Here is an 11772-nt window from a genome sequence, read left to right as displayed (position 1 = left end):
CTCTCCCAGGGCCAAGCCTGGCACTCTAACCACTGCACCACACTGCCTCTCTCCACCTTTCAGTGGGTTCCCAGGATACCTTACAAAACATTAAAGATTATAGGTAAGCACACTGAAACAAAAAACACCCAAAGCCCCCTCCATGACTACAGGGGGGGATTTTTTTTTGGGGGGGGGGGAATCCCTCCAGTGGTTGGGCAGCCGTCAGTCAGGGGGTTGGACTAGATGACCCTCAGGTTCCTTCCAACTCTACAATTCCATGATCCTGTGCAATCACCTGGGGTCTCTCAAGCTAGCCCACCTCGCAGGGGTGTTGTGAATCTTTATAAACAACTGCATCCATATATGGAGGATAAATTGGGTAGAATAAAAGCAGCAAAACTCTTTCGCGCACCCAGGACTGAACTCACCTGGCTTGCCCTGGGCGGGGAAGGGTTAACCAGATGCGCCCATCACCCGGACCCTCAAGTCGGGTCCTTACCCAGAAGCCCCCTCGGCCCCTGGCCAGCTGCCCAGAGATCAAAGGGCCCCATTAGCCAATCCAGCCTCATCAGCTGCCTCTTCCTCCGCAAGTCTTGCCCCAGTTCTCCCCATCGCCAGCCAAGGGGGCTCTGAAAAGCCAGGCGTCTCCGAAAAGAGACTAGACGAGAATGGCGCATTCGCACTCTTTCCAGCTGATTCTGGGAGCAGCCGGGATGCTCTGGGTCTGGCTGGTGGGAGGGATGCATTTGCAAAGGCAGGAAAGTTTGGTGCTGAAATCTCTGGGACTCACGACCAGGCCCAGCCCCAGATCTCCGCCTCCCGTGCCCCATCTGCTCTGGAAGATGTTCCACAAGAGAGCCGGCCTCTCTCCAGCTTCCCAGGAAGCGAGGACGCCTTGCTGGGTGGAAGAATTCAGGGTCCCGGGCAATATCATCCGAGTCTTCCCAGACCAAGGTACGTTGCTGCAAAGGTTTTGGGAGCTCTGTTTGATGGGTTTTCTGGTTTGAGGTGGCCATGATTTTCTCCCTGAGGTTAGAAGAGGTGCAATCCTACACAGGTCTACTCAGAAGAAAGTCCCACTGAGGTCATATTATAGCTTTCTTTTCTTCACCCAATAAAACCAGAAATGGATTCTGCATCCTCTTAAATTCTCCTAACATTAATAAAATCAGGCCAGTTTGGGGAATAAAAGCCCAGGATGGTAAGCAATGTCAGTCCTACTCAGAGTAGACACGTTGAAATTATTGGGCATGACTAACCCAGGCTCATTGGGTCTATTCTGAGTAGAACTTAGTTCACCAGAGAGCATAGTCCCAAGTCCAGGACAAAAACAAACTTTGTTTTGATTGATGCTTTTTAAATAACTACTCATCAGGCCAGAGGTGTTGAAAGTAGTCTGCAATTATTATAAAAGCTGCGCTTTGTCTCAGGCTTGTCTCAAGGGGTTGGACTAGATGATTCTCAGGATCCCTTCCTGCCCTACAGTTCTAGGATTCTATGAAATCACAAAAAAAACATCGCAGCTGATCATTCCTCTGTGGTATTTCCACAGTTATTCCCTGTCCTTATTTTCACCCAAGGATTTTTTAAAAAGGCATTTTTACTGCATTCTGTACATCACCTTGAGACCCCTGTGTGGAAAGTGATTAACAAAGAAAGATAAATAAATTAGCATGAGTGTGGATTGGGCAATATTATAAATAAAGACTCATAAGAAAACAATAGCCTGCAACCCTCCAGGTAATGGCATCAAATTTTTAGACCAGGATTCTTGAGATGGTTGTATTAACACTTGTAATGGGCTGGAAGTTTGATGTCCTCGTTTGTGAGCTAAATCATTGCATTGTAAGTGTTCATAGCATCGTGGAGATGGAAGGGACCCCAAAGGTCATGTAGCTCAGCCCCCTACAATGCAGGAATCTCAACTAAAGAGTCCATGACAGATGACCATCAAAATGCATGTGACAGCCCTTGAGATATTGGAAGATGGCTATCTCCTGTTCGCCAGGCTAAACCTCCCCAACTCCCTCAACCATTCCTCATCAGGCTTGGTTTCCAGACCCTTGGTTGTCTTGGTTGCCCTCCTCTGCACATATTCCATCTTGTCAATATCCTTCTTAAATTGTGGTGCCCAGAACTGGACACCATCTTCCAGGTATGGTCTGACCAAGGCAGAACAGAGCAGTACTTTTACTTCCCTTGACCAGAACATTAGACTGCTGTTGATGGAGCCTTGAATGGCACTTTTTTTTTTTTTGTTGCTGCTGCTGCTGCATCACCCTGTGGACTCATGTTAAGCTTGTGGTCCACCAAGACCCAGAGATCCTTTTCACATGTCCTGCTAGTAAGCTCGGCTTCCCCCATCTTCCTGCCTGAGTGCAGAATCTGACACTTGTCCCTTTTGAAATTCATTTTGCTAGTTTGGGCCCAGTTCTCCAATCTGTTAAGGTCATCTTGGACCCCAGATCTTCTTGCCCAATAACCCTAATATTAAGAGTCTCATGATCCACCCACTGAGTTATGATCTGCAGACTATCAAGGACTGTCTTTAATATCCAGTTTATCACTGACTAATTTTCTCCACTATTCCACCTTCCCATTTTCTCCTTTATATCCCTATTTTACACACACACAATACCTGCCAACTTAGATTTCACCTCATGCCTAATATGAAAGTGGGCTAGGGTCCATGAAAAGCTTATTCCCTCACAAATTTGATAGCCTTCAAAGTGATCTTTGCATAGTTTGGCGCGTATTTTGCGTATGAGGCTAGTTGGAATCCTACACAAACTTAACTTGGAAGTCCAGCTGAACTCAGCAGAGCTTACTTATGAGTAGACATACAAAGGATTAAATCCCCCTGGGCCCAGTTGAGCTTACTTCCAAGTAAATTTTCTTATGGGATAGTGGCCTGGGGTTTGCCACAAGTTCTACTCAGAGTAGAGCAATAGACATGCTAATAGGCTCAATTAAGTTCTACTCAGAGCAAATCTATGCAGCCCAGTGAGCTTAGGTTAATCATGCCCATTAATTTCAATTATCAGTGCAACTCATATTGGATTTAACCCTTTGTTTCCTCTTAACCATTCCCCCTTCCTAATTTGTTACTTTATTAACTGGCTAATCAATTAATCTCTGTCTTAAATAGCTTAACTTGTTGACAAATTACTATTTTCTTGTGTGTTCATTTACTGTTCTGTGTGTGTGTTTATGTGCTTATTCATAAAATGCAAGCCTGATTTAAACACATACATTTACAGTATATATATATATATATAAGAAGTCAGGCATGATAAACTGCAAAGCTGAAATGGTCCCCACCCCCCAGTCTTACTGAAGGAAAACTGCTCCAACTTTGCAGGTCGTTTGTATGCAAAAATAAAAAAGGGCTTTGCTGGTGGCTGGGAAATCCTTCTTCCCCGCCAGCATTTGACCATCTTTAGCAGAAGCTGCTCTGTGACCAGATGCCTTGAAGGCCTGCTCTTCTCACCTCCTTTCCTCCATCCACTGCAGAAACCAGAGCCTTGGCCTCTCCCTCCATTTCTATACCTTGGTGAGACTTTTCACAGCCAGGCGATAATGGGCCTCTCAATGCCTGTGAACTCAACTGTTCTTAAAGAAAGCTTTGGATGCTTGGCTCCCCTCACCTGGGTGCCACAGATGTTTCTTGGTGTGAACAGGCACATCAGAACATCTGAAGAGCCGGCAGGATCAGGCCAATGGCCCATCTAGTCCAGAGGTGGCCATCCAAGGTGGGAGGCAGCCATGTGTCTGAACAAGAGCAGCTCTCCTGCTCGTATCCTGGTTGGCCCCTGTGAGAACAAGGTGCTGGACTAGATGGGGCGTTGAACTGATCCAAACTCAGCCAAGAGCATAAGGTCAAACAGATTCCTCACTGGCCTTGCAGACAACTTCATTGTCCAGAAAGTGGGAGAAGCAACAAGAGGAACAGCCATTTTAGATCTGGTCCTAACCAATGTTGATGACCTGGTTAGTGGGGTAGAAGTGGAAGGATCATTAGGCGCGAGTGATCATGCTCTTCTGAAGTTTACTTTTTTTTTTTTTATAAAATTTTTATTAGTTTTACAAAAGTTTTTATAACAAACAAACATAAAAGAAAAACAGACAAACAAACAAATATAATTTCAGAATGTCCTTTCATAGACTTCTTTCCTCGGACTTCCCCATACCTCCCCTTTCTGCATCCTCATGTCCAAATTTTATAGCAACTTATAAATGTTCTTTCCCATCCTAATTCATCATAGTCCTTTCTTAATCTAATCTTATATTACTGCAACCCTTTCTCTCTGTAAAATCTCGACATTCTAAGCTTCATCAAGTTTATAATAGTTCTTAAGATAAATCTTAAATTTCTTCCAGTCTTCTTCCGCAGTCTCCTTTCCCTGGTCACGAATTCTGCTCGTCATTTCCGCCAATGTCATATAGTCAATCACTTTCATCTGCCATTCTTCCAAGGTGGGTAAATCTTGTGTCTTCCAATACTTTGCGATCAATATTCTTGCTGCTGTTGTTGCATACATGAAAAAAGTTCTATCCTTTTTTGGCACCAATTGGCCGACAATGCCCAAGAGAAAGGCCTCTGGTTTCTTAAGGAAGGTATATTTAAATACCTTTTTCATTTCATTATATATCATCTCCCAGAAAGCCTTAATCTTCGGGCATGTCCACCAAAGATGATAAAAAGTACCTTCAGTTTCATTACATTTCCAACATTTGTTATCAGGCAAATGGTAAATTTTTGCTAGCTTAACTGGGGTCATGTACCACCTATAGACCATTTTCATAACATTTTCCTTTAAAGCACTACATGCCGTAAATTTAATACCAGTGTTCCACAACCTTTCCCAGTCAGCAAACATAATATTATGACCAATATCCTGTGCCCACTTAATCATAACTGATTTAACTGTTTCGTCTTGTGTATTCCATTTCAACAGCAAGTTATACATTCTTGACAAATTCTTAGTATTGGGTTCTAACAATTCTGTCTCAAGTTTTGATTTTTCCACCTGGAAGCCAATTTTCCTGTCTTGTTTGAAAACCTCCATTATTTGATAATAGTGGAGCCAATCTTGTACTTTGGGTTTTAGTTTTTCATGGCTCTTTAATTTCAGTTTCTCTCCATCCTGTTCTAAGATCTCACAATACTTTGGCCATCCGTCCTCCATATTAACTTTCTTGTGGGCCTTAGCCTCTAAGGGTGACAACCATCTAGGGGTTTTGTTTTCCAACAGATCTTTATATCTCATCCAAACCTTGAACAACGCTTTCCTTACAATATGATTTTTAAAGGCACTATGCACTTTGATTTTGTCATACCATAAATATGCATGCCAGCCAAATGCATTATTGAAACCTTCTAAGTCCAAGATATCTGTATTCTCGAGGAGCATCCACTCTTTCAGCCAGCAGAATGCTGCTGCTTCATAGTACAATTTTAAGCTTAAAATCATGCTCTTCTGAAGTTTACTATACAGCGGAAAGGAGCAGCCAAGCATACTAGGACTCAATTTCTTGACTTTAAGAAAGCCGACTTCATAAAACTTAGGGAAGTGCTGGGTGAGATCCCATGGACAACAATACTAAAAGGAAAGGGAGTTCATGATGGCTGGGAGTTTGTTAAGAGGGAGATACTAAAAGCACAACATCAGGCAATACCAATGAGACGGAAACATGGAAGGTGCCTAAAGAAGCCAGGGTGGCTATCTAAAGAACTTTTAACTGAATTAAGATTAAAAAAGGATGTGTACAAAAAATGGAAAAGGGGGGAAACCACCAAAGAGGAATTCAAACAAATAGCCAGCACGTGTAGACACAAAGTCAGAAAAGCTAAAGCACAGAATGAACTCATGCTTGCTAGAGAGGTTAAAAGCAACAAAAAAGGCTTTTATGGGTATGTTCGTAGCAAAAGGAAGAACAAAGAAACAATGGGATCACTCAGAGGAGAAGATGGTGAAATACAAACAGGGGACACAGAAAGGGCTGAACTCCTCAATGCCTTCTTTGCCTCAGTCTTCTCCGATAAAGAAAACAATGCCCGACCTGAAGAATTTGGAGCAAATGATTCAGCAAAGGAAGCACAGCCCAGAATAACTAAGGAGATAGTACAAGAATATTTGGCTAGTTTAGATGTATTCAAGTCTCCAGGGCCAGATGAACTGCATCCAAGAGTATTAAAAGAACTGGCAGATGTGATCTCAGAACCACTGGCAGTCATCTTTGAGAATTCCTGGAGAACAGGCGAAGTCCCGGCAGACTGGAGGAGGGCAAATGTTGTCCCTATTTTCAAAAAGGGGAAAAGAGAGGACCCAAATAATTACCGCCCAGTCAGTCTGACATCAATAGCAGGGAAGATTCTGGAGCAGATCATTAAGCAAACAGTTTGTGAGCACCTAGAAAGGAATGCTGTGATCACCAATAGTCAGCATGGATTTCTGAAAAATAAGTCATGTCAGACTAACCTGATCTCGTTTTTTGACAGAATTACAAGCCTGGTAGATGAAGGGAACGCAGTGGATGTAGCCTACCTTGATTTCAGCAAGGCATTTGACAAGGTGCCCCATGATATTCTTGTAAAGAAGCTGGTAAAATGCGGTCTTGACTATGCTACCACTCAGTGGATTTGTAACTGGCTGACTGACCAAACCCAAAGGGTGCTCATCAATGGTTCCTCTTCATCCTGGAGAAGAGTGACTAGTGGGGTGCCACAGGGTTCTGTCTTGGGCCCGGTCTTATTCAACATCTTTATCAACGACTTGGATGATGGACTCAAGGGCATCCTGATCAAATTTGCAGATGACACCAAACTGGGAGGGGTGGCTAACACCCCAGAGGACAGGATCACACTTCAAAATGACCTTGACAGATTAGAGAACTGGGCAAAAATAAACAAGATGAATTTTAACAGGGAGAAATGTAAAGTATTGCACTTGGGCAAAAAAAATGAGAGGCACAAATACAAGATGGGTGACACCTGGCTTGAGAGCAGTACATGTGAAAAGGATCTAGGAGTCTTGGTTGACCACAAACTTGACATGAGCCAACAGTGTGATGCGGCAGCTAAAAAAGCCAATGCAATTCTGGGCTGCATCAATAGGAGTATAGCATCTAGATCAAGGGAAGTAATAGTGCCACTGTATTCTGCTCTGGTCAGACCACACCTGGAGTACTGTGTCCAGTTCTGGGCACCACAGTTCAAGAAGGACACGGACAAACTGGAACGTGTCCAGAGGAGGGCAACCAAAATGGTCAAAGGCCTGGAAACGATGCCTTATGAGGAACGGCTAAGGGAGCTGGGCATGTTTAGCCTGGAGAAGAGGAGGTTAAGGGGTGATATGATAGCCATGTTCAAATATATAAAAGGATGTCACATAGAGGAGGGAGAAAGGTTGTTTTCTGCTGCTCCGGAGAAGCGGACACGGAGCAATGGATCCAAACTACAAGAAAGAAGATTCCACCTAAACATTAGGAAGAACTTCCTGACAGTAAGAGCTGTTCGACAGTGGAATTTGCTGCCAAGGAGTGTGGTGGAGTCTCCTACTTTGGAGGTCTTTAAGCAGAGGCTTGACAACCATATGTCAGGAGTGCTCTGATGGTGTTTCCTGCTTGGCAGGGGGTTGGACTCGATGGCCCTTGTGGTCTCTTCCAACTCTAGGATTCTATGATTCTATGATTCTAAGCAGGACTCCTTAATAATAATAATAATAATAATAATAATAATAATAATAATTTTTCTTATTATTTATATTCTGCCCAACTGACTGGGCTGCCCCAGCCACTCTGGGTGGCTTCCAACAAATTAAAACACAATAAGACACAACAGGACACAATAAGATATTCAGTGAAATGGGTTTTGATACTCTTAAAATAGCTTAGAAACCCACTTGGGGCAGGATTTATTTATTTTTATTTAATGCCTTATATATTCCTGCCTTTTTTCTCCAAGGAGCTTGAGGTCTCTCTCCCCCTCCTCATTTAATCCCCCCCCACAACAACCCAGTGAGGTGGTTTAGGCTAGGAGAGGCAGAGGCCGGTGGTCTTCAAGGCCACACTCAGGAAGCTTTAAGGCCAAGGGGGAACTTGAACCTTGCTGTCTCTGAGGTCCGAGTCTGATACCACAGTGGCTCTCCCAGCGCCATGCAATAGGGCTGTGTCAGGCTGGACACAGAGGAATGGTGGGAGGAACCAGCTGGGGGACCCTCAAGGGGAAAAGGTTCAGAGCCCAGGGAGGGGTGGTTATATGTCTGGGAAAACCCAGATATGTCCTCTTTTGGGGGGGGGTCAACATGTCCCCCTGGGCTAATTTTTACATTTCAAGGGAAATGTCTGGTTTAGGGTTTTTTAGTTATTTTCGGAAGGGGTTTGGGGGTGCCCACACATGTTTGGGAGGGTGCTGTGACCCAGAAGTGGAAGCGCCATGGCGGAGTGAGGCTGTCACAGCAAAGATCAGGTAGGAGCTGGGGTCCTGCCTCCGCTTGGGCTGCCAGCGGCTTGGGCTGCTGTGCAGGTGGCAGCCGCTGCCAGCCCAAGCTGGGGAAAGAGGTACGTGGGCACAGTGGCTGCAGCCCCTGCACCAGCTCAGGCTGACCTCTTTTGTGTTCTTCAAGACATAGTAACCCTAGTGGTGGTGGGACAATGATGAGCGGACAGAGGGAGAAGACTGGGAACAGATGTTGTCAGAAGAGGACAGGGCTTAGTGGGCTGGGAGAGTGTGAGGCAGAGAGCAGTCCAGACTCAGAGGCAGGAGCTGAAGCAGGAGAGGAGGGAGGCCAAGAGGCAGAGAGGGGAAGAGCCATGGGAGTCTCCCCCTCCTGCTGCGAAAAGCTCCCCTCCCCGCTGGTCTCCCAGAACCAGGAGAGGCATGAAAAGGGTGGAGGAGAGGTTGGCTGTGGGCAGGCCCAGTCTCAGATTGTTTGAGGAAAACCCTGGAGACAGCTGTGGGGAGGAGGGACCTTTCGGTCTCAACAACTGATTTTCATGGAGTACAACCACCAGGAATGGGTTGCTGCGCTCATTAGGCCTTATACTCCTGTGCAGATCCTGTTTTTGCTAATAAGGAGTGCACCGTGTGATTTACTGCTGGCTCACTCTTGCCAGACTGGTCCTTGCCTCAGCATTGTTCCTCCTCTCCTAGGCCAATTCATCCACAGCGACAAGCCACGGAGTTGGCTGTGCCTCCAGAAGCGGCTGTACTTCAATTTCTCCACCCTAGACAAAGGGGAGCAGGTGACGATGGCGCAGCTGCAGATCCGTTTCCGCCACAACCAGTACCAGGTCGCCAGTCCGGGCCACCCTTTGGAGCTGAGCCTGTACCAGGCCACCCAGGCCGCTCTGCGAGGGATGTCCTCGCACGCCTACAGCCGGAAGCTCTTGGTGGAGCAAAGCTTCATCCATCTCCACAAGTCCTTTGTCTTCAACCTGACCGAGGCAGCAAAGGTGTGGCAAACCCCTGCCCGGAACCTGGGCTTGGTGCTTGAAATCGCCGGTGGGAAGCTGTGCTCTGGTGCAGATTCCTTCCTTGACACCTCCCTCCTTGTGGTCTCCCTGGCGCACGGACAGTGCAGGAGAACCCGGAAGCGGCGGAGCACCTACTACGTCCCGACAGCCGACAGCAATGTCTGCAAGCCGCGACGGCTGTACATCAGCTTCCGCGACGTTGGCTGGGAAGACTGGATCATCGCCCCCCAGGGTTACCTGGCAAACTACTGCCTGGGCGAGTGCCCCTTCCCACTGGCCGAGGATCTCAACAGCACCAACCACGCCATTCTGCAGACAGTGGTGCACTCCCTCGACCCGGAAGGGACCCCCCAGCCCTGCTGCGTCCCTGTCCGCCTCTCGCCCATCTCCATCTTGTATTACGACAATGACGACAACGTTGTGCTGAGGCACTATGAGGACATGGTGGTGGACGAGTGCGGGTGCCGGTAAAAGGGGTGGGGTGTTCCCTGGCATGGCTTTGTTGCGGTGGGGCACTCGCGCAGAGGGGCGTTGGCCAGCCTCTCCCTGCTGGAGCTCTGCATTGAGAACCAGAGTATCCTGCATTCCTGGCCCCTTGGGCTTTAGGTGTGAAGCAGCGCTCGCTTAAACAGAGATGTATTTTATTTTCTGCACAAAGCAAAGACTGCACATGGGTTTTTAACACTACCTAATCGCTTCCAGATTGTTTTCCTAGGGTGGAACTATTGTAAAAGTTTTAATTCTAATAGTGAATGACATGAAGAAATCTGAAGTTTTGGGGGATTTTTAAAAAGAAATGTATTAATAGCTTCATGGGGGTTGGGGGGGGTCTTCATTTTTTGCCGTTGTGGTTTTGGTGAAGGCTTTTTAAAAGGTAATTGCAATTTGTCATTAAAGCAGAACAAAAGGTGATGATTGGGGTCCCTTTAATCAATGGGGGTTAAGAGCTGAAAATGGAGAGTGATATACAACAACAAGAAAGGCTGCATGCCTATGTGATTTTGGTCAGTTTCCACCTGGAGAACAAACGCTAGCTTGCTGGCTGAAGGTTACTGAAGTAGCAGGTGGGGAGAGAGCTATCTTAATGGGGGAACCACCTTCTAGGTTAGGGGTGGGGGACTTGTGGCCTGGACTGCAGTTCCCATCACTGCTGGCATTTGGCCACCTTCACACAGAATCATAAAACTGTAGTGTTGGGAAGGACCCCAAGGGTCATCTAGTCCAACCCACTGCAAATGCAGGAATCTTTTGCCCAACATGGGGCTTGAACCCACAACCCTGAGATTGTGAGTCTTATGCTCTGATTGAGCCATTCCAGTGTCATCATACCCATATATGATATAGGGGAGGGCAATAGATGAGGTCTCCCAACAACTCTCAGTATTCTTAAGCAAACTACAGTTCCCAGAATTAGTTGGGGAAATCCGAGTTTATAGTAAAGGTAAAGGGACCCCTGACCATTAGGTCCAGTCGCGGATGACTGGGGCTGTGGCGCTCATCTTGCTTTACTGGCCAAGGGAGCCAGCATACAGCTTCCGGGTCATGTGGCCAGCATGACTAAGCTGCTTCTGGCGAACCAGAGCAGCGCATGGAAACACCGTTTACCTTCCCGCCGGAGCGGTACCTATTTATCTACTTGCACTTTGAGGTGCTTTCGAACTGCTAGGTTGGCAGGAGCAGGGGCAGAGCAACGGGAGCTCACCCCGTCGCGGGGATTCAAACCGCCGAACTTCTGATCGGCAAGCCCTAGGCTCTGTGATTTAACCCACAGCGCCACCCGCGTCCATGATAGTTTGTAGAGCACTTTAAATGTATGTTGAATGTGGTTGACGGGATGTTGTGCCCCAATATCTGGAATGTCACAGGAAACCCCAGCACATCTGAAGGCTATTTTGGTAATGTATCACATTGCAGAGTTGAACTAGATGACGCTTGGGCAGTGTTAGACACTCATATATATAAGCCAGGTGCCAAATGGTTCCTTAAACCAAGGTTAGTCACCAAAATGAAACATTCAGTTGCTGTTTTGGGGCAAGACAGTTCTAAAGCCTTATTTTTCAAAGGATGGACTGACTGATTAATTCTGTTAAACATTTGGCTAGTTCAGATGACTACCTTGAGCGAGGTTAAGAGCTTTGAGAACTGAAAGAAAAGCCACTTCATCCAGAGACAGTCTACATATACACTGGCCTATTCTGACCCTTTTTTCTTAGTGGTAACGCAGGAATATTCTTCACAACTGTGAGCAGGGCAGTGAGGTGAGGTAAGTGAAGACAAGCGACAATTAACACTCATTGTTCCCTGCTCCTGCTC

At 46.4% G+C, this 11772-nt stretch overlaps 1 protein-coding gene across 1 annotated transcript; it reads left to right on the top strand.

Annotated features, from left to right (window-relative positions):
• Positions 1-593: 593 nt before the first annotated feature.
• Positions 594-10885, top strand: GDF1 (growth differentiation factor 1). The gene is made up of 2 exons (XM_082207009.1): positions 594-936; positions 9137-10885. Exons 1-2 carry the CDS (start codon positions 651-653, stop codon positions 9928-9930), a joined length of 1080 nt encoding a protein of 359 aa, XP_082063135.1. The 5' UTR covers positions 594-650; the 3' UTR covers positions 9931-10885.
• The last annotated feature ends 887 nt before the right edge of the window (positions 10886-11772 follow it).

The sequence above is a fragment of the Podarcis vaucheri genome, assembly GCF_965113315.1.
Source record: "Podarcis vaucheri genome assembly, chromosome: 18".
In the NCBI taxonomy this organism is placed as follows: Eukaryota; Metazoa; Chordata; class Lepidosauria; order Squamata; family Lacertidae; genus Podarcis; species Podarcis vaucheri.
The sequence above is the reverse complement of the archived record's forward strand: the minus strand, read 5'-3'. Positions and strand labels throughout refer to the sequence as shown.